The sequence below is a fragment of the Polypterus senegalus genome, chromosome 5 (assembly GCF_016835505.1).
Source record: "Polypterus senegalus isolate Bchr_013 chromosome 5, ASM1683550v1, whole genome shotgun sequence".
NCBI classification, from domain to species: Eukaryota; Metazoa; Chordata; class Cladistia; order Polypteriformes; family Polypteridae; genus Polypterus; species Polypterus senegalus.
The window spans coordinates 108531583-108559543 of record NC_053158.1 but is presented as its reverse complement, the minus strand read 5'-3'; the positions used below and the strand labels follow the sequence as shown (position 1 = coordinate 108559543).

Genomic DNA, 27961 nt, shown 5'->3' with positions numbered 1-27961 from the left:
TTGTGTCTAAACAACACTTTTGATAAAGTTCATATCTTAGCCTCGTAGCAAGTAGCGAGCCGCGTAATCGTCACAAATTTGAAGAAAATGACAATGAATTATGGGCCGACCTCGTCACCTCTCGCGTTGAGAATGCCCGGGCCAATTTTGAGGCCCCGCCCGCTCCTGTGTTCTGGAATGATCGACGTGCCAAGACAGGAGGTGGCCCGTCATCAGAAGCATTAGAGTTAAGCACAGTTTCCTTCTCTTTGAGCTACTGGTGAGGCTGTCCAAATTGTTTTGACGAAATTGAGCATCTTTGTAAATGGCTATTCTTAGGTGTTCTGCAGTCGCATTTTGACACCATTGAACTTTTGACTCTGGAACAGAACCTCAAAGTGCCAGGGAGATACGGGGGTCATCATCAACAGGAACAACATCAGACCAGAACATGTAGATATTCATTCCTAATGTTCCTGTTGTGTGTTATAAGTCTGTAGGGTAGTTTTTCTGTGTTTGATTATATTGTTTAGTCTTGTTTCCATATCTGCAAATGTGTGCAGCACTCTCAGCTCGAACACATGAAGTCTCTATATAAAATAAACTGACTTGACCTGAAAAGCAATTTAATCAAATAATCAACACTTTCTGGCTTTCCCACCTTTGCCTTAATAATACGTGGCCAGAAGCATCCATAGTTATCTGTTGTGATATATGGCCGGCCATTCATCCCGGCCAATACCCCCAGGCCGACAGATGGCGCCCTTCCTACAGCATGGAGGTGCCCCGAATTCCAGCAGGGCTGTATACGAAAACTCCAATGATGCCCTGCTGGATAACGTCGGGCCGCCAGGGGACACTGCAGGGAGGCCCAGAGGCTTGTATTTTCCCTACAGCCTGGAAGTACGTCCCAGGTGCATTGGATAGAGGAACTGACGTGCTTCCGGGTTGAAGAAGAGGAGTTTTTACCTGACCTGGAAGTGCTGGATAATCACATGGACTGAGGGTTCAGAAGCACTTCTGGGTCATGGACTATAAAAGACTCTGGGAGATCCCAGACGGGGAAGCTGAGTCAGGAGGAAGGGTGACAACGCGTCTGGGAGAGTGGAGGATTTATTGTTACTGATTTATGAGGATTGTGGAGCGGAGGGTGCTTTGTGCACTGTATAGTTCAAATAAATTTAATTATTGGACTTTTTCCTGGTGTCTGGCATCTGATCTGAGGATTCAAGGGGACGACAGTGCCCCCATCTGTCACACGGTTTAGCTTCCTATTTGATTTGGTGATACTTTAAGCATTTTGATGTGTTCACTTAGCATGTGGCCAGTATGCAACTTCCAAAGAGACAAAGAAAGAGGACACTGGCCTCTGGTTACAATTCTAACGGAGGTTTGGCAGAGTGGGATCTTTAATATAATATAATATAATAATAAATGGTTCATTAGTAAGCAGCTTGGCTTGGACTCATGGCAGTTTTGTTTCACTTAATAGATACCATAATGAGGAGGCTGAAGATAGACAGAAGCAATGCTGGCCACACTGGTGAAATGAAACTGAAAATATGAGCAGTAGCAAGATGTTCCAAACCAAGAAATCATGGCTCCATCATTCCTAGTAAATCCATCCACTATCCAGTCTGCTATATCCTAACCACAGGGGTTTGGTGAAGCCAATCCCAGCCAACACAGGGCGCAAGGCAGGGTGCCAGCCCACCGCAGGGCACACACTAGGGATAATTTAGGATCACCAATGCACCTAACCTGCATGTCTTTGGACTGTGGGAGGAAACCCATGCAGACACGGGGAGAACATGCAAACTCAATGCAGGGAGGACTCAGGAAGCAAACCCGGGTCTCCTAACTGCAAGGCAGCAGTGCTACCCACTGTGCCACCGTGCCGCCCACTCCTAGTAAATCAAGTAAGAAAAATGAAAGAAAGAAAAACAAACAAAAAGAACACACGCTGCTGTTAACTTGGTTACCCATTTCAACATCTTGAACACAACTGGTCACTTGCATTGGTTAGAGTCACTCACCAGTATGTTGAATCCATTATATTACTGGATCAGCGTCATCCTGCTTGACAGTCAACCAAAGCCAAGGCTACCTTTGAACTGGTGGAGTTATTACAGAGACCATGTCTAGTATGCACGGTTACCATCCAAAAAATAAAAACTCCAAAACTTGCAACTGCAGCGCTGCACATCTCCTGAGGAGTGAACCCGCCATGAAAATCCCTCACTGATGGACAGCAGGCATGGACAAGCTCACCGACTGACCGACTCAAGTCTTCTGCAAACGAGTAAATCGAACCGCATTTTGTAGGAAAGCCTGACCCACCTTAGAGAAGACCACCTCCTGCTGGTGTCTCACATCTTTAATTCAACTCCCTTCGTTGGCATTATGCTGTACAGCAGTGGGAGAAGCATTTTTGAGCGGTAATTTTTGCCCTCACTTACCAAAATTCTAGACCATTTAGCAAAATCTGCAAAATGAAATTTTACCACATTAGAATAGTGAAAGCAATTTACTGTATTTAGATTAAATAATAGCAGAAAAAAAGGCAAAATTAAAGATTCCATGTGCTTTCTTTTTTTATCTTATTTCAATATCCTACTAATGTCTAGTTAAACATTATGCATTGCAAATTTCCACTGGGATTAATAAAGTCTGTCAAATGTAATCTTCACTCAATCAAAAGAAGAAATGTTTCCTGTTAGTCGGTGATACATAAAGCGTTTCACACTGAGGACCAATTTGATAAACTCAAGGATATAACAGGCCATCTATGGTCAACAGTCACTTATTAGAATAACTTGGCATTAACTCACAAATACTTTCATTTTAATCCAATGCCCCCGATTTTAGCCAATCACCAACAACCCCTTGGCCTTGAAACTCAGATAACGGCAGGCCGCCTGAGAGCACCGATGCAGGTGAAGTGGCACACGTGGACTTAAAGGACTGCAATGGCCACAGGTGGGCTCTCTAGGCCGACCTGTTCGAGGGCGACCCCCGGAAAGGGGCCGAGTCTGAAAAGGACGGCGAACAGAAGCAGAGTAGGAAGAACAACATTGTTGTTGTAAAACATTGTCGGGCAACCGGTGCGCCGCGAAAACTTTTGTAAAATATTTAAAATTGTGTTTTTGAGCTTTTGGTTGATTAAAAAGATAATGTTTAAAAAAAAATGTTTTATGTTGGAAAAACAGATAACGGAACACATTTACGGAAATGAAGTCTAAGAAACGCGAGAGACTTCAAATGATCGACAAGGAAATGCGCATCTGTCTTGCAAAAATTGATCCTCGCATCATTCTCAATGTTCACATTAATTAAATTTAAGATTTATCCTTTGATTTCTTTATTAATAAAATGTCTTTCAAACTTGTAAAATTAACTGTTTTTATTGGCGATTGTCCATAGATTGTGTTGTCACGACTTTATTTACGGGCAGTCCCTCAGGTGCGCCGCGAAAGGAAAGTTTTGGACTTAGTGCGCCGCAACTCGAAAAAGGTTGCCTTTCACTGTTGTAACACATGGCTGTCAAGCTCAGGTCCTGGATTGGCACGGCGGTGCTAGGATTTCATTCCAATTCGTTTCTTATTTAGTAAACAATTACTACTAGTAAGGGAATACGCTTCTTTTATCTTAATTTGAAAAGACTTGCTGTGATGATGTGGGTTCTGCTCCATGTTCCCATCTGGCTTCTGGGGTACTGTAACCGGATGAGCTGGACAGTGAAGACATCAACGACGAAGCAAGGGGATGGTGCAAAATGTGCAAAGTGCTTTTATTTCAAACAAAACCAAAAACAAAGTGTTCAAAAGCATGTGCAGTGCATAAAGTTTAATAAATAAATAATCCACGAAAAACAAGTGAAAACTGTGGAGGTTAAAATCAGATAAATAGATCCTTTTAAAAACAAAGCCCAGTGCCTTCTTTCTCCTGGCAACTCCCCTGCTTCTCCCATGTTTTCTTTTACCTTAACAGGCAGCCAAAGGCTAATGAGATACAAAGTGTGCCCTAAATGTTACAGAATACAATTATAGAAAAAAATATATATATACAGTGAGTATGGAAAGTATTCAGACCCCCTTCAATTTTTCACTTTTTGTTATATTGCAGCCATTTGCTAAAATCATTTAAATTATTTTTTTTCCTCATTAATTTACACACAGCACCCCATATTGACAGACAAAAAAAAAAGAATTTATTAAAAAAGAAAAACAGAAATATCACATGGTCCTAAGTATTCAGACCCTTTGCTCAGTATTTAGTAGAAGCACCCTGTTGAGCTAATACAGCCATGAGTCTTCTTGGGAAAGATGCAACAAGATTTGGGGATCCTCTGCCATTCCTCCTTGCAGATCCTCTCCAGTTCTGTCAGGTTGGATGGTAAACGTTGGTGGACAGCCATTTTTAGGTCTCTCCAGAGATGCTCAATTGGGTTTAAGTCAGGGCTCTGGCTGGGCCATTCAAGAACAGTCACAGAGGTGTTGTGAAGCCACTCCTTCGTTATTTTAGCTGTGTGCTTAGGGTCATTGTCTTGTTGGAAGGTAAACTTTTGGCCCAGTCTGAGGTCCTTAGCACTCTAGAGAAGGTTTTTGTCCAGGATATCCCTATACTTGGCCGCATTCATCTTTCCCTTGATTGCAACCAGTCATCCTGTCCCTGCAGCTGAAAAACACCCCCACAGCATGATGCTGCCACCGCCATGCTTCACTGTGGGGACTGTATTGGACAAGTGATGAGCAGTGCCTGGTTGTCTCCACACATACCGCTTAGAATTAAGGCCAAAAAGTTCTATCTTGGTCTCATCAGACCAGAGAATCTTATTTCTCACCATCTCAGAGTCCTTCAGGTGTCTTTTAGCAAACTCCATGTGGGCTGTCATGTGTCTTGCACTGAGGAGAGGCTTCCGACAGGCCACTCTGCCATAAAGCCTTGACTGGTGGAGGGCTGCAGTGATGGTTGACTGTTTACAACTTTCTCCCATCTCCTGACTGCATCTCTGGAGCTCAGCCAAAGTGATCTTTGGGCTCTTCTTTACCTCTCTCACCAAGGCTCTTCTCCCCCGGTAGCTCAGCTTGGCCGGATGGCCAGCTCTAGGAAGGGTTCTGGTCGTCCCAAACGTCTTCCATTTAAGGATTATGGAGGCCACTGTGCTCTTGGGAACCTTAAGTGCAGCAGAAATTTTTTTGTAACCTTGGCCAGATCTGTGCCTTGCCACAATTCTGTCTCTGAGCTCTTCAGGCAGTTCCTTTGACCTCATGATTCTCATTTGCTCTGACATGCATTGTGAGCTGTAAGGTCTTATATAGACAGGTGTGTGGCTTTCCTATTCAAGTCCAATCAGTATAATCAAACACAGCTGGACTCAAATGAAGGTGATCTCAAGGATGATCAGAAGAAATGGAAAGCACCTGAGTTAAATATATGAGTGTCACAGCAAAGGTTCTCAATACTTAGGACCATGTGATATTTCAGTTTTTCTTTTTTAATAAATCTGCAACAATTTCAAAAATTCTTTTTTTTGTCTGTCAATATGGGTTGCTGTGTGTACATTAATGAGGAAAAAAATTAATTTAAATGATTTTAGCAAATGGCTGCAATATAACAAAGAGTGAAAAATTGAAGGGGATCTGAATACTTTCCGTACTCACTGTATATATATATGCATATATATATATATATATATATATACAGTGGTGTGAAAACTATTTGCCCCCTTCCTGATTTCTTATTCTTTTGCATGTTTGTCACACAAAATGTTTCTGATCATCAAACACATTTAACCATTAGTCAAATATAACACAAGTAAACACAAAATGCAGTTTTAAATGATGGTTTTATTATTTAGAGAAAAAAATCCAAACCTACATGGCCCTGTGTGAAAAAGTAATTGCCCCATGTTAAAAATAACCTAACTGTGGTGTATCACACCGAGTTCAATTTCCGTAGCCACCCCAGGCCTGATTACTGCCACACCTGTTTCAATCAAGAAATCACTTAAATAGGAGCTGCCTGACACAGAGAAGTAGACCAAAAGCACCTCAAAAGCTAGACATCATGCCAAGATCCAAAGAAATTCAGGAACAAATGAGAACAGAAGTAATTGAGATCTATCAGTCTGGTAAAGGTTATAAAGCCATTTCTAAAGCTTTGGGACTCCAGCTAACCACAGTGAGAGCCATTATCCACAAATGGCAAAAACATGGAACAGTGGTGAACCTTCCCAGGAGTGGCGGTCGACCAAAATTACCCCAAGGCAGAGGCGACTCATCCGAGAGGTCACAAAGACCCCAGGACAACGTCTAAAGAACTGCAGGCCTCACTTGCCTCAATTAAGGTCAGTGTTCACGACTCCACCATAAGAAAGAGACTGGGCAAAAATAGCCTGCATGGCAGATTTCCAAGACACAAACCACTGTTAAGCAAAAGAACATTAGGGCTCGTCTCAATTTTGCTAAGAAACATCTCAATGATTGCCAAGACTTTTGGGAAAATACCTTGTGGACTGATGAGACAAAAGTTGAACTTTTGGAAGGCAAATGTCCCGTTACATCTGGCGTAAAAGGAACACAGCATTTCAGAAAAGAACATCATACCAACAGTAAAATATGGTGGTGGTAGTGTGATGGTCTGGGGTTGTTTTGCTGCTTCAGGACCTGGAAGGTTTGCTGTGATAGATGGAACCATGAATTCTACTGTCTACCAAAAAATCCTGAAGGAGAATGTCCAGCCATCTGTTCGTCAACTCAAGCTGAAGCGATCTTGGGTGCTGCAACAGGACAATGACCCAGAACACACCAGCAAATCCACCTCTGAATGGCTGAAGAAAAACAAAATGAAAACTTTGGAGTGGCCTAGTCAAAGTCCTGACCTGAATCCAATTGAGATGCTATGGCATGACCTTAAAAAGGCGGTTCATGCTAGAAACCCCTCAAATAAAGCTGAATTACAACAATTCTGCAATGATGAGTGGGCCAAAATTCCTCCAGAGCGCTGTAAAAGACTCATTTCAAGTTATCAAACGCTTGATTGCAGTTATTGCTGCTAAGGGTGGCACAACCAGTTATTAGGTTTAGGGGGCAATTACTTTTTCACACAGGGCCATGTAGGTTTGGATTTTTTTTCTCCCTAATTAATAAAAACCATCATTTAAAAACTGCATTTTGTGTTTACTTGTGTTATATTTGACTAATGGTTAAATGTGTTTGATGATCAGAAACATTTTGTGTGAAAAACATGCAAAAGAATAAGAAATCAGGAAGGGGACAAATAGTTTTTCACACCACTGTGTATATATATATGCATATTATATATATATATATATATATATATATATATATATATATATATATATATATATATATATATATATATATGGTAAAGCAGAATGGTGTCAGGATTAAGCACAGGCATCACAACATATCATGGAGAATTCAATGCATCCACTGAACAGTGTCATCTCCAGACAGAGGAGTAGCTCCACTGACAGACTGAGGAGATCGTTCCTCCCCCACACTATGCGACTCTTCAGTTCCACCCAGGGGGGTAAACGTTAACATTATTCAAAGTGATTCTCTGCTTTTACATGCATTTTTATCACTTTTTAATTTAATATTGTTCTTTATCAGTACAGTATGCTGATGCTGGATTATGTGAATTTCCCCTTGGGATTAATAAAGAGATATCGTTCATAAAAAGCGGCAAAGGATGCATAGATGCTGTTTACTTGTTGTCAGTAATAAACTTCTCACTTAGCCTGGATCATTCATTTTGTTAGCCCATTGTAATTTTTCTCCACACGGCCACAGCACAACAGAGATACCACCCTGAAGGAAGTCTGGCAGTGTGCTTCAACGTGGTCATATAGGACCCAATCCTCGAGGACCGCCATTACTTGCAAACATAGAATGTTGGTTACCAATCTGATTGTTATAAATACATACCCAAGTATACAATTGATTGATGTATCTACACAATTTAATTGCATTCCACTTGTGGACCATACTTTGAACACCCCCAATACGAGTGTCCAGCCTGCTAGCTCCACTCATAAACCATCATCAGAGAAAAGATTGGCCATCACTCAGGCATGTGACACTTGGTTGACTGCTGTCACTCCTGGTAGCCATGCACTTTCACGAAACCACAAGCAGCCCTACCGATACTGTAAGGGAGAAGTTCATAAACTGTGCTATACATTCAGGATATTTAATAGTCAGGCATTTCTATGCCGAGCCAATGTAACGTCCTTTACTCGGTGGTTGGTAAAATGATCCATTGAATGGCTATGGGTAGTTGTGTTGACAGTGGCTTATTGACCTTCATGTTTTCAGCAAGTTTTGAAGCAGTTGGTTGTGCAGCAACATGGTCCACTTTATGAATTAGAAAATGTAAGTAGTCAGCATGCAAAGGCGGGATAGATGGAATCGGAGTATTAAAGTCAGCTTTTAGTAGCAGTCATACCTATTAAATTAGTACAAATATTGTCCAAAATTTTCTGGGCATTTTAACCCTATTGTTGTCTATTAAGGGGGAAATTTTTTTAATTGCGGGCATATTTCTGATGCTGTCTTACAGTAAAATGAAAACCATTTGTTGCTAATCCAACTACTGCAGAAACGTGCAACAACTGCGCAGACACAAGTGATGGCAACTAAAGGTAATATAAAATGTGTATCATACAGAATGATTTAAACTGCCAATAAAATGGCTATTAAGAATAAATATGTACAGGATTCAGGCCTTTCACACCTCACTGTCTTGTACATTTATTTTAAGTTGATACATTTACCCTTTTTTACCCATCAATCTTCACTCAATAATCCATAATGACAAAGTAAAAACATGTTTTCAGAAAAGTTTATAAATTTATTAAAAATCGAAAACTGAAATCTTGAGCCTCCTATGCCCGAGTTACAGCAGCTAGTATGTGTCCTGTTCTTGTAATCCAAGTCAAGCTGGGGAGCATGCAGCACCACACAACGAAACAGCTTGGGATCCCAGATGGCAACCCCTCTATCTGCCGCAGCCAGGTGTTACGAGGGCGACCCCATGGCCTGGTCCAGCCACTCGGGTCCCCAACAATGAGGATCTTACGAGCTGGATCACCCTCGGGGAAACGTGCTACATTGCCATAGTGCCGTAACTGACGCTCCCTCACAATGCAGGTTATGTGCCTCATTTGGAACTCCACGAGCAACCACTCACTCAACACAAAGTCAAGCCAACAGTACCCAAGGATTTTCCCGAGAGATACAGTACCAAAGGAGTCCAGTTTTCATCTCAGGTCACTGGATAGCATCCATGTCTTGCAACCATATAGCAAGACAGGAAGCAACAGGACTCTAAAGACTTGGACCTTCGTCCTTTTGCATAGATATCGGGAGCGCCACACACCCCTTTCCAGCGACCTCATGACCCCCCATGCTCTCCCAATCCGTCTACTGACTTCATAGGAAGAGTCACCAGAGACATGAATGTCACTGCTGAGGTAAGTAAACCTCTTTTCTTAGATTTTAACGAATATGATGTAGGATTAGTCAGCGGAATTTTGTCAAAAAACTCTACTAGGACTCCTTTAAACCAACAACAAAATGTCTGCATAATGCTTTATTGTGACTGTGACAGCCAAGTTCAAACTTTTCTTTCTTTTTAATTTTCTTGCTTTATCGTCATTCTTGTGTGTGTTCAGACCAAAATCTGTGTGTATGTGTTTATTTAAATAGCTTCTTTAAAAAAAATAAATAAATAAGGTAAATAAAGTTCTATCTACCTACAGTCATATGAAAAAGTTTGGGAACCCCTCTTAATTCTTTGGATTTTTGTTTATCATTGGATGAGCTTTCAAAGTAGCAACTTCCTTTTAATATATGACATGCCTTATGGAAACAGTAGTATTTCACCAGTGACATTAAGTTTATTGGATTAACAGAAAATATGCAATATGCATCATAAAAAAAATTAGACAGGTGCATATATTTGGGCACCCCAACAGAGATATTACATCAATACTTAGTTGAGCCTCCTTTTGCAAATATAACAGCCTCTAGACGCCTCATATAGCCTTTGATGAGTGTCTGGATTCTGGATGGAGATATTTCTGACCATTCTTCCATACAAAATCTCTCCAGTTCAGTTAAATTTGATGGCTGCCGAGCATGGACAGCCTGCTTCAAATCATCCAATAGATTTTTGTGACGGCCATTCCAGAACATTGTACTTCTCCCTCTGCATGAATGTCTTTGTAGATTTCAAACTGTGTTTTGGGTCATTGTCTTGCTGGAATATCCAACTCCTGCGTAACTTCAACTTTGTGACTGATGCTTGAAAATTAACCTGAAGAATTTGTTGATATTGGGTTGAATTCATCGAACCCTTGACTTTAATAAGGACTGCAGTCCCTGAACTAGCCACACAGCCCCACAGGAAGATGGAACCTCCACCAAATTTGACAGTAGGTAGCAGGTGTTTTTCTTGGAATGTGGTGTTCTTCTTCCGCCATGCAAATCTCTTTTTGTTCTGACCAAATAACTCAATTTTTGTCTCATCAGTCCAAAGCACTTTGTTCCAAAATGAACCTGGCTTGTCTAAATGAGTATTTGCATACAACAAGCAACTCTGTTTGTGGAGTGAGTGCAGAAAGGGCTTCTTTCTCATCACTCTGCCATACAGATGTTCTTTGTGCAAATTGCGCTGAATTGTAGAACGATGTACAGAAATACCATCTGCTGCAAGATGTTCTTGCAGGTCTTTGGAGGTGATCTGTGGGTTGTCTGTAACTATTCTCACAATCCTGCACATATGCTGCTCCTGTATTTTTCTTGGCCTGCTGGGTTTAATAGCAACTGTGCCTGTGGCCTTCCATTTCCTGATTACATTCCTTACAGTTGAAACTGACAGTTTAAACCTCTGAGATAACTTTTTATAGCCTTCCCCTAAACCATGATACTGAACAATCTTTGTCTTCAGATCTTTGGAGAGTTGCTTTGAGGATCCCATGCTGTTACTCTTCAGAGGAGAGTCAAAGGGAAGCACAACTTGCAATTGAGCACCTTAAATACCTTTTCTCATGACTGGGCACATCTGTCTATGAAGTTCAAGAGTTAACGAGCTAATCCAACCAATTTGGTGTTGCAAGTAATCAGTATTGAGCAGTTACATGTATTCAACTCAGCAAAATTACAAGGGGACCCAAAGTTTTGCACAGCCAGTTATTCACATTTGATTTACTTTCAAACTAAATACTGCTTCACTAAAAATCTTTGTTCGGAAAACACCCCAGTACTCAGAAATGAAAGACTTACCACTGTTATCTTTTTTGTTGAAAGTAAGTTATTATGCAGGTTGAGAGGGGTTTCCAAATTTTTTCATAGGATTGTATTTGAAGGAATGAAATTTGGGTATTATTGAAGACTGTGTAATATATTTTTATATATTTTTGCAAACACTTAATAGTGATACATAAACTGGGCAATGTGAAGCATAGTTTAGTCATTTCTGTGTAATATGGTTTGACCAAACTTCTGTTTCACAGAGTAACCTGTTCTTATAATATATTTTAACAGTTGTATTGTGTGAATGACACATTTATAAAGTATTTCCTGAAACAATATCTATTATAATAACCAGCTGAGTCATGTTCCTGTAATATTACATTTGATTGATACTACAAGGATTGTGTAAGGTCCTAGTCAATTTTCAGATAATAATTTAGACCTAAATATCAGCCATGGAGTTAATATTCAGAGAAGTTTGATTACTTTTGTTCTACTTCAGCTCTTCTTGATAAATGCTCAGTCATGAGCCAAACCTATAAGGCATATAAATGACAAGAGCTCTTCATGACTTAGTGACAGAGTGAGAACTCCGTTACTCAACTTCAAGACTAGATAAAAACATCAGTCGCCTCATAGGTAACTACAACTTATATGTGAAACGTGCTTTGGATAAAGTAGCATATCTCAAAACAAAGGTGACTTGAGGGAAAAGGTAACACACTCTTTTAAATCTGAATGCTGAAAGTCCAATTTATAAATGAAGAAAGAATTAAGTGTGGTTGTCTAGAAGCATTAAGAAAGCTCTCTACAAGACTGGCTCTCATTGTCTAATAAACATTAAGAAATAAAGAAAATTACCTTACAATAATAGCAATCCTTAAAATTAGGAGCTAGAACAAAGCATTTTAATTATAAGTGAAAGGTTTTGTAAACAGTAAAAATTGCCTCCGAGTTAAGAAATTGGTTGAAACAAATATCAGCAGCTACCAGTTTGCTCCCACAGGCATGTCTGAAACTGCTGAACTGGCCCAGTGCTAACAGCAACTCGCACCCAAACTAAACAACCAGACCCACCACTGCTTGCAATCATGACGTTTACTCTTTCTCTGGTTATTCACTTGTGTTTCCCAGGCGCTCCCGACTTTCTACACATCCCAAAGATTTGCAATGTGAAGATAACTGGTGACTTTAAATTGCATCAGAAAAAAAAGGTGCGAGTCCATTCCAGCCTTGTGCCACATTCTAGCTTCTCATTATAGTATGGATGGACTCCTTATGGTGGAAATTTAAAAGCATGCTGTTGATATGTCAAACATCCTTTATCACAAACTCCACCATTTAAATCATTCACCATCAGAAGGCACTGCACTGGGCAAACAAGTTTTGCAATACAAACCAAGAGCTACACGGTAAGCAAACTCTAGACTACTTTCTGAGCAAACATATTTGAATACAAGGTTGCAGGGAATTGCAGACTAATATCAAAAAGGAAAGTGCATAGCAAAACCTAATCCTGGACAGGGAGGCTGGTCCACTGCAGGACATGCGTGTCTCAAAAGTATAAAAATAAAATGAAAGGGAGGTTTAAAGATAATGAACAGTGAGAGAACAAACTGTAACAAGGTGATGCTGCCCCCATGCAAAATAATCTTACAGTCCTGCTGGAGCTATTTTTTTTTTTTTTTACTTTTGATAAACACTTGTGGACTAACATAAGTCGCTTGTAAAATCAAATGGAATTTAGAATTTGAAGCAGGACTGTAATTGTATCACAGTTTGAGCAAGCAGATTTCAGTGTGCGTATCTGAAGTGTTCTGAACTCACCTCTCTCGGGTGGCCCCTCATTCTTCCAAAGAGAGCAGCATCTACAGCACAGTGACAGCCGAATGAATGCCCGATGGAGCTGCGGTAGTCGCCGAACAACATACCTTCTCCCGTCCTGTGCCCTCCCCTCATCCTCCTCCACGCGATCCGCGCCGCCCTCTCCCGGGCATCGCGCTTCAGTAGAGCGCTCATCGCTAACAGCGGCGATTGTGAGCACTTGTGAACCGAGAAAGGCGCTTGGCACTGCGGTTCTTCCGAGTGATTTTTCAACCCCCCACCACTTCTCTCCGTCTACCCCTCCTCCACGCCAGGCGCCGTTCGAAGAACCCGGCGGGATACACATGTCCGCGGCGACGGCGGAAGGAACGCGCCTCCCGGGTAGCGAGGCGCATGGATATGCCGGCTGCCGAGGCAGCGACTTGCGCGGTGCGCGAAAAAGAAAATCCGAGCGAGTGGCCGGTGCTTCGGGCGTACGCACTATCTACTTGTAACGGATAATGTACAGAAAGATGGTAATAATAATAATAACACTTTCGAATCTCTCTACCGCGGATCCGTGTATCTATCTCTAAACGCCAGGGTCCTCCGCTTTCACTCCCCCCATAAAAGGTGCACGCTGCTCGCCCTCTGCCTCCGCCTTTGTCGCGGAGTTTTTTCTCGCTTGTTTTCCTCCGGAGTTCCTCCCCCTGCGGCGCTGGGCGGAGTTTCATACCGGACCAGACGCTCCTTTTGTCGGATCCGTTTCGTCCTGACTCCCCGGGGTTTTTTTTCAAAGGCGAGAAAAATAAATCTTACGAAAAAATAAAGAAAGAAGATAAAAATAAAGACAGTGACGGGCTTCGAAAGGGTTTAGGGTCGCCTTTTGTAGTCCGCGCGTTGAAGGTAAGCGAGTATTCTTATTTCAAATCGTTTTGCTGCGGTTTTCCACTCCGAGCCTTTGTAGCATTCATGGCGGCGCTGCAGTGAGGCATATGGGGCGAGGACCACAGTGGCCACCCGCTATCTTACCCCGCTGCCATGGCCATGTCTGATCTGCTATTTTTTTAAGAAATCAAATGAACACGAGAAATATTTACGTGCACGCGTTTCATTCTATTTGCATTTAAGCAGTTTATGTGTTTTTTGTCGATTTTCAGCATTGTTTCAAAATAATGTTTTTATATACCGATGCTTTGTTTAAGAGTGAGCGAATGTACATTTTTTCAAGTATATCATATTTTAATGCTATACTGTTGTGCTATGTCGGGTAAATTTACCCCCTTGTTCCCCGTGAGCCCCGTTGTTTGTTTCAGCGGAAGCTGCGTGCTGACTCCTGCCGGAACGCAGACGCCATTGCGGGGGCAGCCAGCAGACGGCGGTCCGGTGGCTTCTAGAAAACGTCGTCGGCTCTCGCCTAAAAACGGGAGATCGGGGCAAAACTGTAACGCGCCGACCACTATCCCGGACACGGGTTAGTGGAGCTTGGAACAATTCGAGTCTTTGGGATTTTCGGCATTTTTACGGTGTTAGGCACATGTCCCAGCGCGCGCGCACACACCCCCCCTTCGCCGAGCGGGTTGGACTGACGCCGGCTTCTATTTCGAGGACTCCCGGGGGGGCGTCTTTTCGGGGAGCAGCGCTTTTTTACCTAGCGTCGCATGTGTGTGTATTTGCGTTCTGTATGGAGCGCTTTTGTTACTCCACCTTCCCTTTGTTGACCTTGTCTGGACAAGCGGTCAGGTGCTGGCGCCGCGTCGGGGAGAGCCCGGGCCAGGCACGGCTGGGATGTGCAGCTGGCGCCGCCTCAGGGAGAGCGCAGACCCGCCAGAGCGCCTCCGTGTTCGGCCCCCCACATGGCTGGAGGCTTTGAAATTCTCGATTCCTTTCACGGCCTGAACGACACGAATGCGCGTTCAGTGCGAAGTGCCAGCAGGTCTCGCGCGGAGCTCCGGACCGAGCGCGCCGCGGCTCTGTTGCCGTTGAGGGCGGATGTGGACTGTCAGCCTTTTACTGGACAACTTTGTGCTTGCATCAAGTACATACTCCGAGATAAGGGGGTCGTGTTTTGTAGCGGTTGACTTTGGTATCAAGAGTTCGTAGAACGCGCAACCAAAACGAGTCTGAGCGAAAGATGTACCGCCATAGAAGAATCAGAGGGGCGTTGAAGTTTTGAAACATAACCTTTTCGGGACATTAGGGTCTTTAAAATTAAGAGACGGCCGGCGCCACTGACCGCACTTCTGTTGTATAGTGCCTTTCACTGGATATTCTAGCAATAACATCTGAAAGTCCCCAGATAACACGGTAAATGCGTTACTATGTGGGACCTCCGGCTTTCCAGTTTATATCTTGACAGTGACAGCCGGTCCTTAATATGGCCTGTAGAAAGTTGAACGCCTTGGTTACAGTCAGTTATTTTCCAACCCCGCTATACGGGGGTCTGCTGGAGCCAATCCCAGCCAGCACAGGTCGCAAGGCAGGAACAAATCCCGTGCACACACACACAGACACACACACACCAGGGACAATTTAGGATCGCCAATGCACCTAACCTGCATGTCTTTGGACTGTGGGAGGAAACCCAGGTAGACACAGGGAGAACATGCAAACTCCACGCAGGGAGGACCCGGGAAGCAAATCAAGGTCTCCTAAGTGCTACCACTGCGCCACCGTGCCGCCCGCCTTGTTTACAGCTTTTCAGTTTTTTTTTTAACAAATTACAAACGTTTTCTCTTATATTAGCAGTTTTTGACTAACATACAAAAATGTACATACATGTCATGTATTTAGAAATACTCAATCATTTTTCACCTAAAAGTTTTATACATTTGAGTTGTCCCCAAATTTGTCACATTTACAACTTACTGGGAAACATAAACCAGCTTCCATTGGAGCCCCCTCTTGAACAAGATTTGACAAAGCAAATGGAAATCACAGGGCAACTGACTTGACACAGTCCGGTGCATTTTTGCAAATTGTGTGTTAGTGCGTCGTTCTGTGTTGTTTTTTTTTTTACACCAACACGTCTTATAACGGACATTTCATTTAATACACGACACCTTTGAGTGTTTAGCAGAACTTTTCATCCCGAAATAAAGCAACAAAATTAATTAGCCTTTACAAATTTAGCATTGGTGTGTTATGTTTCAGCTGGTGCATTAATATTCATAAGAGTTACCGAAATGGATAAATGTAAATGTGTGCTTTTTAAAACAAAAAAAATACACCCTTTTATATTTAGTATCAACTCTGATGGTTAGGAAAAAATAACTTGACGGTAGAGAAGAACACAATAAAAGCTGAAGAGTCTGTTTCATAGTGCCAGGCTCTGACTTTACATTATATAGCGCCCCTTCATGTAACATACCACCGAAAAGCGTCCAATTGATTTTACATATCAAAATAACAAGGTACAAATTGCACCTTTAATCAGGAGGAAAAAGTGAGTTTGACTTTACTATTTGAAAAGTCATTAAGTGTACAAATGTTAATGATTTTTTCCAGTCGGAATGGCCTACCTGTTAAGGAGCTTGAACCACAAAGCTTGTTGTAACTTCCGATCAGTGACATGCTATTCGTCCCTGTACTTGTAGCCTGCTACTGCTCCAGTTTTAGAAATCTGAAAACAGTACGCTCTAGTTTTATATTTGTAAAGCCATTTGAAATGGTGAGTTGTGGTCATTTAATTTTGAGTGTGTCAGTGAGGTATATTTAAGGTACTTGGCAGGGATATTAAAGACTTGCACATCCACCCATCGATTATCCAACCTGCTATAACCTAACTACAGGGTCACATGGAGCCAATCCCAGCCAACACAGGGTGCAAGGCAGGAAACAAACCCCAGGCAGGGCGCCAGCCCACCGCAGGGCACACACACACACACCAAGCACATAGTAGGGACAATTTAGGATCGCATGTGTCTTTGGACTGTGGGAGGAAACCCACGCAGACACAGGGAGAACATGCAAACTCCACGCAGGGACGACCCGGGAAGCGAACCCGGGTCTCCTAACTGCGAGGCAGCAGCGCTACCCACTGCACCACCATGCCGCCCAAGACTTGCACAGTGTGCACAAAATATTAATCCAATGGTGTCCCTTCAGATTCATTTTATTGTTGGGGGGGGAATCCAGTGTTCTTAGTCAGTCCAAAATTTTAGTATACGTCAAACCTGAATGCTGAACAAGTGAATGTAGTCTTTTTTAGTGTCTTTCTCTAGTGTGTGTGCAATTGTTGGGCAACTAAATTACAAATAATTCTGTCATCATTCAGTTGTTTAGGCTCAAGGTGTAACAAATATGTAACAAAATGACTTATTAAAATTAACAAATAACATTTTGACCTATTAAAAATATTCAGTGACCAATATATCCACCCTTTTTTTCAATAACTACCCTTAACCTCCCATTTGTTGAGTGTGCCAGGATCTTGATCTGTTCACAACGAACTTTTGCTGAAGCAGCACTCACAAATGCTGTTCAAAAGTGGTGTATTGTCTTCCCTCACTGCTTGAGAAGGACTCTCAAGTTCTCAATAGGGTTAGGGTTAGGGTTGGGGTTGGGGATAGGTCATTATTTGGTCATCTTTGAGGCCTTTGCTGGCAAACCAAGAAGTCGAGTTCATGGATACATGTGATGGGGGCATTGTCCTGCATAAAGATCATGGCCTTTTTAAATGCTGCTGATTTCTTCCTGTACTACTACTTAAAGAATGTATCTTCCAGAAACTGGGGAGCTGATTTTCAGTCCTTTAACAACCTGAAAAGGATCATCCTTAATGACAGCAGCCCACACCTCTACCCTTCCCTAACATGGCTGGCTCTTGACTCAAACTTTTTGCTTTGTGTCCATTAGTGATTCAGCCATGGGCCTTACCCGTCCAGTCCATAAAGAGTCACTCTCATTTCATCTGTTCCAGAAAAAATTTGAAAAGTCAAATCTTATTTGCCTACTTTACCTTTTCTGTGTCTCTGAGCACTTGACACCTTGTATTTCTGGGCATTCCAGGTAGGTTGCAGTTGTGGAATATGGTCTCTCTGGAGGCCAGTGGGTTCCTGGTATCTTCATTTTTTTATTCATCCCAAGTTCATTTGCGCCTTTCTTTCCTCTGTTGTTTTTTTCTCCAATTCTGCTGACAATTTGCAACAAAATGTTTGATTGTCTGGTGGGCACACCTCAATAGTTTAGCAATTGCCAGACTGTCAGAAAGACTTTTTTTAATTAAATCTCCTTTTTTTGGCCAGTTTTGCCTGAGGTAATAAATATTTATGCACACTGTAATGTGAGGTGTTAACCACTTAAAGACATGCCCACCATCATTAAACAATTATATATTTATCACCTGGTAACTGTACCTCCCCTACAAATTTAGGGACTGCTTCTTTAATTTGACTGAACTACGATTGAACAACAAATACAATAAAAATGCCCTTTACTTAGTAATTAAATACTACATACAGTATGTAGGTTTTTTTCCTTCTTGAATTGGCACCGTCGAAGGAACATAAACATTCAAATAAGGTAATATTCAGACTTTTCCAAAGGTTTGTATTTGAATGGTGTTGATAACTGGAATGCTGTAAGGTTTGCTTTGCACTGTTTCTGTTCTCTAACACACAGAAAAAGATTTCAGTCAAAGATGGGAGCTGTGCTGTCATTTAGAACCTGATTCAAATGAAAAATGGTTTGCCTTCAGTTTTATTATTAAAGCTATATATACAGTATACTGTATTCTCTGCACCTGAGGTGTTTAGCTGTTCTGCCTCATAAGGTACTGAGTTTGCACATTGTGTTTGTAGTGTTCATATTCCCCCCTTGTTCTTGAAAGTTTTCTCCAAGTTCTTTGCTATTTCTTAACACATCCCAAAAGATTTTCAGATTCTCAAAATTGGCATTGATCTAAATGAATGTGCCCCACAGTTGTCTTGTTCTCCTCCAAGGCCTGGATCCTACTTTTTTCACCTGCAGCCCTAAACTGGATTAAGTGGATTAGAAAATGGATCGATTAATGTCGCATGTGTTCAATTAGTCACATAATTATACTTGATATTTTGTGTAATTAAGTATTTAATCCGGTTAAATGTAATTAAACGAGAAGCTGCCTAATGGCAAGCTTGAAATGTTATAGGAAAATATTGAAGTCTACTTCACCTTCTTAGTATTACTAAAATCCAAGTCTTGTGAACATATAAACTCAATCCTGGCACCACAAAATTGTGTGTTTGCCATCTTTTTTCTTTTCAGAATGGACATGATTTAGTCTGTAAAGCGCAAGAATTTAAGGACGTGCTCATTGCAGTGAACTCAAAACCAGTTGAGTCTTCATCTCTGCATAAAGAGCTGGAGCCAGATGGGCTAACATTGTTAAAATGAAGCTGTATGCAGTGTAAATGAGATTTTTTTGTCCTTATGTATGATTATGCAGAAATTTGAACAAGTATCGAGTGTTTTTTTTTTTTTTTTGTGCTTTTCTTTTTAGGACTAATAAAGTAGTAGTTCCTGTCATACATTTATTTTCTAAACCCGTTTTTACATTGCAGTGTGGTGAAGAGTCAATGTCTACTCTGTGAGCACAGCATGGAAGGTAGAAAGCAATGCAGTAGTCAGTCCCCTGTAGGACATTTGAATGTACAGACGTATACCGAGCCAATTTCAAGTCACTATTTATTGTGACACATCTTTTTGGTACCAAAGTGGAATCATGGAATCGGAGGAACTGGGCCTAAGATTAAGCTCCAGCCTTAGGTCCTGTTAAATAATTCCTAGTAATAAAGTTACATGGTGAAAGATTGATAGATCCACATCCTTTATACCAAAAGAAAACAAGTCTGAAATGACATCATGAGCTTGTTTATCATTTTCATTATCCATTATTTATTAATCTTAAATAACCAGCCATAGTATTTAAAAATCAAAATGCCTATAAAATTTAATTCAGTGCAAATCAGATTGGGAGAGAAAAGTGTTTCTCAGATGTTTGCATAGCATTTCATGGAAAACCTAGGCATACTGGTATATGCCAGTCAAGTGATCCGGCCAACAACTTTCTGAAAGAGATTGTCTGCCTTGTAGTGCCAACTGTCCACATCTCTTGGCATGAAAGTCACCAAAGATCTTTTGGTCCTAATACATACATTCTGTAATGTACATTTGACAGACAAACACACTTTATTTTGTTTAGTGCTCACTTACAGTGAGTTCTTCCATCCATTATCCAACTCGCTATATCCTAACTACAGGGTCACGGGGGTCTGCTGGAGCCAATCCCAGCCAGCACAGGGCACAAGGCAAGAACAAATCCCGGGCAGGGCGCCAGCCCACCGCAGATAGTAAGTTCTTCTCCAAGGCAATTTTCAGTTAGAGGCCTGTATACAGATGTTCACCTATTTTTAAAGCAAGAGCACAGGCAGGTTAAGCCCCTCAGTCACACAGTAAATTAGTTGTGCAGAATGTGGTTTCACAGCGTACAAGGTCGCACTGCGTGTCCATAAAAAGACAGTATGTAAAAAAATATGAATTATTTTTTCACATTTCTCTTTCTGGCATTCCCTAGAAATGTAAGGTACCTTTTGTGTTTCTGGTTGTCAGAGTGGAGTCTGCATGTTCTCCCCGTGTCTACGTGGGTTTCCTCCCACAGTCCAAAGACATGCAGGTTAGGTGCATTGGCGATTCTGAATTGTCCCTAATGTGTGCTTGGTGTGTGGGTGTGTGTGTGTGTGCCCTGCGGTGGGCTGGCACCCTGGCCAGGGTTTGTTTCTGGCCTTGTGCCCTGTGTTGGCTGAAATTGGCTCCAGCAGGCCCCCGTGACCCTGTAGTTAGGATATCGTGGGTTGGAATAATGAATGGATGGTTGTCAGAGTTAACAGTTTGAATCAATAAATATGACGTGTTTGGGCATTAAGGAGAATTCTGTGGAATATGCCCATGTAAAAAGTGGAATGGCTGAACTTTTGTGCTGTTGTTTCAAGAAGGCTAATGTCGTAATCAAGTTGTTTCTCAGTTTGCATTTCTTTTGCCATCCAAGCACAATGTATTTTACACTTGTACATTGTCTCCTAAATAGCAATATGGAAAGAACAGAACGTTAAAGTCAAATGTTGTTGAATTAAAAGCTTAGTTAACAGTCACTAGTAAGAAAATTGTATGGATTATGAGTTTGTGGGAAAGCCAATGTTTTGTTAGTGTGCGTAACATAATACTAATAATTTTAAAAAAAATACAGCATTATAATTATGAGCTCGAACAGTAATCGAAAACCAAGTTGATAACGGCAGTCCACACTTTATTAATAGTTACTTGGTGTTTCCTTGGCTGTTACACATAATATTTTAGTATGAAAACCTGTTTGTTTTACAGAATCTGAGGATAAAGCCCAGTTAAAGGAAGACGTGCTTCAGTACTGTCCACCATGAATGGAAACTCAAGCCTGTCCAACAGTACTCGGACATCTTTAAAGACTGAAGGTAAGTCTCATCTCGTATCGTTCACTTTTTTGTGAATTTTATATACTTTCCAGATTTAGGTTTATCTCATCACAGTTATCTATTTAATCATTCAGATTGCTAAATTTGTTATTTATGATTGCAAGATTTGTATATAGGTTTAAACTGAAATTAATGGAATGTTTACGGCTCCCAAATAATAATAATAATAATAATTCACTTCTTTTCCTCCCCACCAAAACTGTCCCAAGAATGTGAATTTAAAATATCTCTCTGTATTTTACAGCTAATATAAACAAAGATTGACCTGGAAGTGAAGAGGAAAAAAGTCTTAAAAGAATATTCATGTTCCAGACATTTTACTGACTGTGTCTGGGTTTTACTATTTTCTTGCAACTCTTTTACTTTATAAACGTCATCTGTTCCTATTGATGAAAACTAAACACAGTAGTTTCACTTCAGTTACAGAAGTCATGGTCTTGTTAAATATTCCTTACATTTCTTACTTTCTTCCCTATTAAACCCCAAACTTGTTAATTTCTGTTCTTCAAGATCCTTATTGTAATCCATAACATAATTCCGCACTACTTGCATTTAGAAGTGGTCCTGGGCCTACAATGGCTCCTATTAACTTTTTTCTTAAACGCCTCTCAATTGACTAGACACAGAAGAGTGGAGCAAGGAAGATTGCTTAATCCTCCTGGAGCGAATCCGGAGCCTGCTGCCTGAAGGGGATGGCATGAAGTACAAAACTACAGAGTCACACTTTGACTGGGAGAAAGTTCGTTTTGGGGACTTCACCGGGGACATGTGCAAACAGAAATGGCAAAAAGTGGCTTGTGAGGTAAGCAAAAACATCCATCCATCCATTATCCAACCTGCTATATCCTAACACAGGGGCACGGGGGGTCTGCTGGAGCCAATCCCAGCCAACACAGGCCGCAAGGCAGGAAACAAACCCCGCAAGGCAGGAAACAAACCCCGCAAGGCAGGAAACAAACCCCGGGCAGGCCGCCAGCCCACCGCAGTAACCAAAAACAGCAGTAGTAATTCTTATTACTCACTTTATTCAACTTAGTTTTCCATTTCGAAGACATTAGTTGGAATGTAATGTTATATTTGCATACAATAAAGAATACCATTTCATTTGATTTTAATAATGGAAATAACTTTATTTTGTGGGTTTTTTTTCACAATTTCTATGGAAACGACGTGGATATGAGATTTTTTTTTTAAAGATAATCAGTAATCTAAATATTGTTCCTTATTATAAAAAGTTTCTGTTTAACATTCCTGGCCTCAGGCTTTTGTGCTTATATAATCTGTATATGTGTACAGGTAAGAAAATACCGAACAATGACAGAGCTCATTATGGATGCTATTGAGTTTGTGAAGAATCCTTATAAAGGCAAGAAACTGAAGGTAAGTTATCCTGAGAAAGTTCTTCTTGTTGTTTAATGTCACAGAACTACTCAATTATTTAGTAGCCTGGTAGGGGTAGTTCATATATTCAGGCCACCAAAGGCAATTTTTTAAATAATGCATCAAGAATCTGATTAGTGCCCAGCTCTTTCTTCCCAGTAAAGCCTTGAAGGCGTATGTTACTTGAAATATTAAGGTTGAAGACATTGGTTTTGTTCAGACATGAAAACAATTCATTTATTGTTCTAACCAGTGCCTGAAATTTCAATATCTTATCAGTAACCAGTGGATCTTGTTAATGATTTGCCTGGTGGTTTTCTTTGTTTTTGTTTTTTTCCCTTTCAGACTCACCCAGACTTTCCAAAGAAGCCCTTAACTCCATACTTTCGCTTTTTCATGGAGAAACGAGCCAAGTATGCCAAAATCCATCCAGAGATGAGTAATCTGGATCTCACTAAAATTCTTTCCAAGAAGTATAAGGAACTGCCTGAGAAGAAAAAGGTACCTGCAATTAAATTGTCATTCTAATTAACTGGCAGCCAAGTGCTCCAATTTTGAATATGGAAAGGACATTTAATAAAAGAGCAAAAGCGGAAAACATTTTGCCTTATGTGCAATATCTTTTGGGAGTTATGTCTCCTAGGAAATTTTGGAAAGACAGTTCTCATAACTTTACAGTGACTAGAACTGTACCTATAGTTCAGTTTGGAAAGCTGCTATTAATACAAACTGTCTTCTTGCTGTTAGTTTAATGACCAATTTCTGTGTTCTTCCTGATTGGCCATTTGCCTTACAGATTTTGGAGTATTGGAAGTAGAACGTTTTATGTGCAAACTAGCAAAATACCCGCGCTTCGCAGCGGAGAAGTAGTGTGTTAAAGAAGTTATGAAAATGAAAAGGGAACATTTTAAAAATAATGTAACATGATTGTCAATGTAATTGTTTTGTGACTGTTATGAGTGTTGCTGTCATCATGGATTTGATTATCATTATTTCTTTCAATCAGGTTCATATTTGGAGGATGTGTTGTGTTCAAGTTACATTCCGTGTTTGTCAACCATTGTAAAGATAACAGGTTTCATTCATCGAAGTGTTGACTACCCAAATCGCTACTCGTGAATCTAAGATGTTTAACAGGCATTCCGGGTATTAAGTTGTGGATTTGCCTGCGAATATTTAGCGGCAGCGTGTCTATGAACTTAATTTAAACTTAAGCTTTACACCTTGCTTTCCTATTGATATGTCTACAAAGGCTTGTTCCTTTCTTACTGCATCAATAAACAGCTCGTCTTCCTCTTTATCTGAGACATCACACACTGCATGTACGGGTTTACCTTTCCCAGTAGTGCAAACTTTAGCGAAGTGGTTCAATTTACCACATTTTTACACTTCCTTTAGCTGGACATTTGACTTTTTCCACCGGGTGCTTTGTTTCCACAGTAGCTGCACTTATGAATATGCTTGTATGCGTCACTCGCTTCATATTCTTTTGCGGTCTTCTCAATTGTGGAATGCGTTTTTTGTTCAGCACTCTTTGGAGCTCTTCCTTGTTCTCTGCGTACTGCATTCACAGTCAGTTCACGTGAGCCGCTTGGAGTACATGCATTGAAGGTTCTCAGCTGTGCTTGTGCTATCTCGTGCGATCTTGCAATGTCCACGGCTTTATTTAATGTTAGCTCAGACCCAGCACTTAACAGTTTCTCTCGCACTTTTGCTGAGTTTGTGCCAAACACTAGTCTATCCCAGACGATCTCATCTTCGTTTGCATAAGCACAGTCCTTCACCAGCAATTTTAACTCTGTTACAAAGTGATCAAAAGTCTTGTTTATACCCTGCGTCTTCTCACTAAACTTGTATCTTGCGAATATCGTATTCGTCTTAGGCATGACAAACGCCTCGTAGTGGCAGCGTGTCTTTTGGATTGCTGCTGACGGATGGCCTTATATGGGCAGGCACTCAATTACATGGGAGGCGTGTGTATGGAGGACACAATATAGGCAGGCAGCCAACTACGTGGGAGGCGTGGTGATGGGTGACGTAACTCCGTCTCACACGGCGACCGAGCTGCAGGCTGTGGCCGTATATATGTACGTAAGTAGGATTCAGTTATGACCGCTATGTGTAGAATTTCGAAATGAAACCTGCTTAACTTTTGTAAGTAAGCTGTAAGGAATGAGCCTGCCAAATTTCAGGCTTCTACCTACACGGGAAGTTGGAGAATTAGTGATGAGTCAGTCAGTCAGTCAGTGAGGGCTTTGCCTTTTATTAGTATAGATGATGCACAAAAGGGATGGTGACCTTCCTCTAAGCCCAGGTCATTGGGATATAACTAAAATTGTGTTGTAAAAATGAAAATTTCACTTCTGTTGGGGTCAACCTTGGAAATATTCAAATTTTTAGATACTAGTCGAGATGTGTTTTTGGTGTCCGTGTGCTCTCAGGAAGTCATGTTTAGTACCTTAGGCAATTGTACCGGTATTTACTCTGTACTCCCCAGAAAGCTCTTCCTTAACCTTAATTCTTCATATAACATGTTTATGAAGATTAACAGATAAGCAATTTTTAACAGTTGGTGTAGGATTTTACAGGGAAATTCAAATGTTTCTTGTTTAAAATGACTGTTGACAGGTGAGTGTATCTTAGTCATTTTTTATTTACATAGTAATTTTAAATTTAACTACTGGCAGAGTGGAGAAGCTTTAAAATGTTTGAATATTTAAATAATTCTGTAGGAAGCAATGGTTTCCAAAACACCTTTAGTTTCAACCCCATTTTCCAATTCTTTAAATGTTAGTTGGGAAAAAAAAAGTAATTTAGAAGTTTAATGCTTACTGCTTTCTTTTATATTTGAATGTATTTGTGTGCATTTCCTGTTTTCTATTAAAAGTATCTTCATATATATTTTTTATAGTGGTGTTATGGTAGAATACAGAGTACTTAATATTCATGTTACTACCCACAAATAAGGATTGGGGTTTGAGTCAGATACTGTATTCTTCATCATGGTATTGAAAGGGCGCCCCTTTAGCAAGTACATTTTGAACAGTATGCTTCTGGTTTCTCACAGTTTGCAGTTATTTGCCTTTGAGGCAGGAGTAACAGTAAGTCTTATCTTTAAAAGTATACTAAGTTCTGTACGAAAAATAAATAAATAAAAAAGTTAAGTTTATGTCATAGACTTAGTTTAGAATGTGAGGTCACCCTTCTTATATTACACATTAAACTGCCTCTGTTATTGTTTTCATCCTGATTGTTTGAATTATTGTTACATAAAACATTAGACCTTTCACTTATCAGTATTAAATAATTGTATTGTTTTGCCCTCAGATGAAATACATTCAGGAGTTTCAGAGAGAAAAAGAGTCCTTTGGAAAGAGCATGGCCAAATTCAAGTAAGACATAATTTCAAGGAATCAAACTGAAAATATGTTCATATCAAGTATGAATAAGCAAAATGTCTCACAGGGTTGGGGCCAGTCATGAAGTGAATTGAGAATGCATGGCGAATTCCAATTCTGTTACTGGAATTGAAATTAGAATGATAGGTAACAGACCTGGAATGACAGGAACCATCATTGAACTCCACGAAATTGGTGGTTGTTTTAACGTAATTAACATTATAAATCCAGTATAATTGCTGGGATGCAGTGTTCTCTATTGGATGCATTCCTGAGTGACTAACAGCATGGAGTGTATAAAACTGCAACAGATGTTGCCAGTAGTGGGGTCTGCGAAGCAGTGTGTGTTGTGCTTGCAGTAGTAACTTGGTTTGGCAAGTCAGCATAGTTAGCTACTTCATTCCAGTCATTTGAGCAGATGAGAATGTAGCCTGGGCACCTTGGGGGTTAAAGCAAACTCAGCAAGGCACAACCAATTTATGCAGCCTATTTATTTTAGATTTGGTGAGTTTAAGTTATTGTCGCCCTGCCCGGGATTTGTTTCCTGCCTTGCACCCTGTGTTGGCTGGGATTGGCTCCAGCGGACCCCCATGACTCTGTAGTTAGGATATATAGCGGGTTGGATAATGGATGGATGAAAAAAGTAATTGGCACCCATCATTGTATTTTCATTATTTAACAAAAAATCAGACTTTGCTTTAGAATTTTGATTTAACAGAATTTTTCAGATAATAACACAAATTAAAATGGCATTGACAAAAATAAAAATTATGGGACACTCTACCTAATTTTTGTTGCCTAACATTTAGAGGCAATCACTGCAAGCAAGCTTTTCCTGTAACTCTCAGTAAGACCTCTGCACAGTCCTGTCAACAGGTAGTTTGGCCTACTCTTCCTGAGCAAAATGCCCTAGCTGTGTCAGGTTTGAAGGGTGCCTTCTCCAGACTGCATATGTCAGTTCTTTCCATAGAAGTTTGATTGGATTCAAATCCGTGCGCATCGAAAGCCACTTCACAGTAGTCCAATGCTTTGTTCTTAGACATTCTTGGGTGCTTTTAGCTGTGTGTTTTGGGTCAGTATCCTATTGGAGGGTTCAAAACCTGTAACTGAGACACAGCTTTCTGACACTGGTAGTATGTTTTGCTCCAGAATATCCTGATAGTCTTCAGATTTCATTGTTTGCTGCATAGACTCAAGGCACCCCATTGCCAGGCACAGCAAAGCAGCCCCAAAATATATCTGAGGCCCCACCATGTTTTGTAGATGGTATAGGGTTCTTATCTTTGATTGTTTTATTTTTTTGTCTGTGGGCATAGAGCAGAAGTGACTCTTCTGTTCAATGGACATTCTCCCAGGCGCTTTGCGGCTTGTCAGTATGCATTTTAGCAAACTGCAAGCCTGGATTGGAGAAGTGTGATCATAATTAGAGAAAGCAGAAAGTTTGAAAACACACTCTAATCCAATTATTTATGATCTTTTCTAGGGGTACCAACAAATGTATCTAGGCCATTTTACAATCTATCTATCTACAATATAAGCAATACGACATCTCTTTTCACACTTGCTGCGCTTTACTCGATGACATATCAAAGGCTTGCGGTATTCATGGAACAATTTGCTTTTCATTTAA

At 40.8% G+C, this 27961-nt stretch overlaps 1 protein-coding gene across 2 annotated transcripts in view; it reads left to right on the top strand.

Moving 5' to 3' along the window:
* The first annotated feature begins 13498 nt into the window (after positions 1-13498).
* ubtfl (upstream binding transcription factor, like) overlaps positions 13499-27961 on the top strand; it is a 41832-nt gene continuing 27369 nt past the window's right edge. The window contains exons 1-6 of one of the 2 annotated variants that reach the window (XM_039753215.1): positions 13499-13603; positions 21426-21532; positions 22174-22355; positions 22850-22933; positions 23279-23434; positions 26261-26325. In XM_039753215.1, the coding sequence (XP_039609149.1) occupies positions 21478-21532; positions 22174-22355; positions 22850-22933; positions 23279-23434; positions 26261-26325 (542 nt within the window). In that variant the 5' untranslated portion in view covers positions 13499-13603; positions 21426-21477. Of the gene's footprint in view, positions 13604-13786; positions 13974-21425; positions 21533-22173; positions 22356-22849; positions 22934-23278; positions 23435-26260; positions 26326-27961 lie in introns of those variants that run through there. The other variant, XM_039753214.1, reaches the window with a different exon arrangement.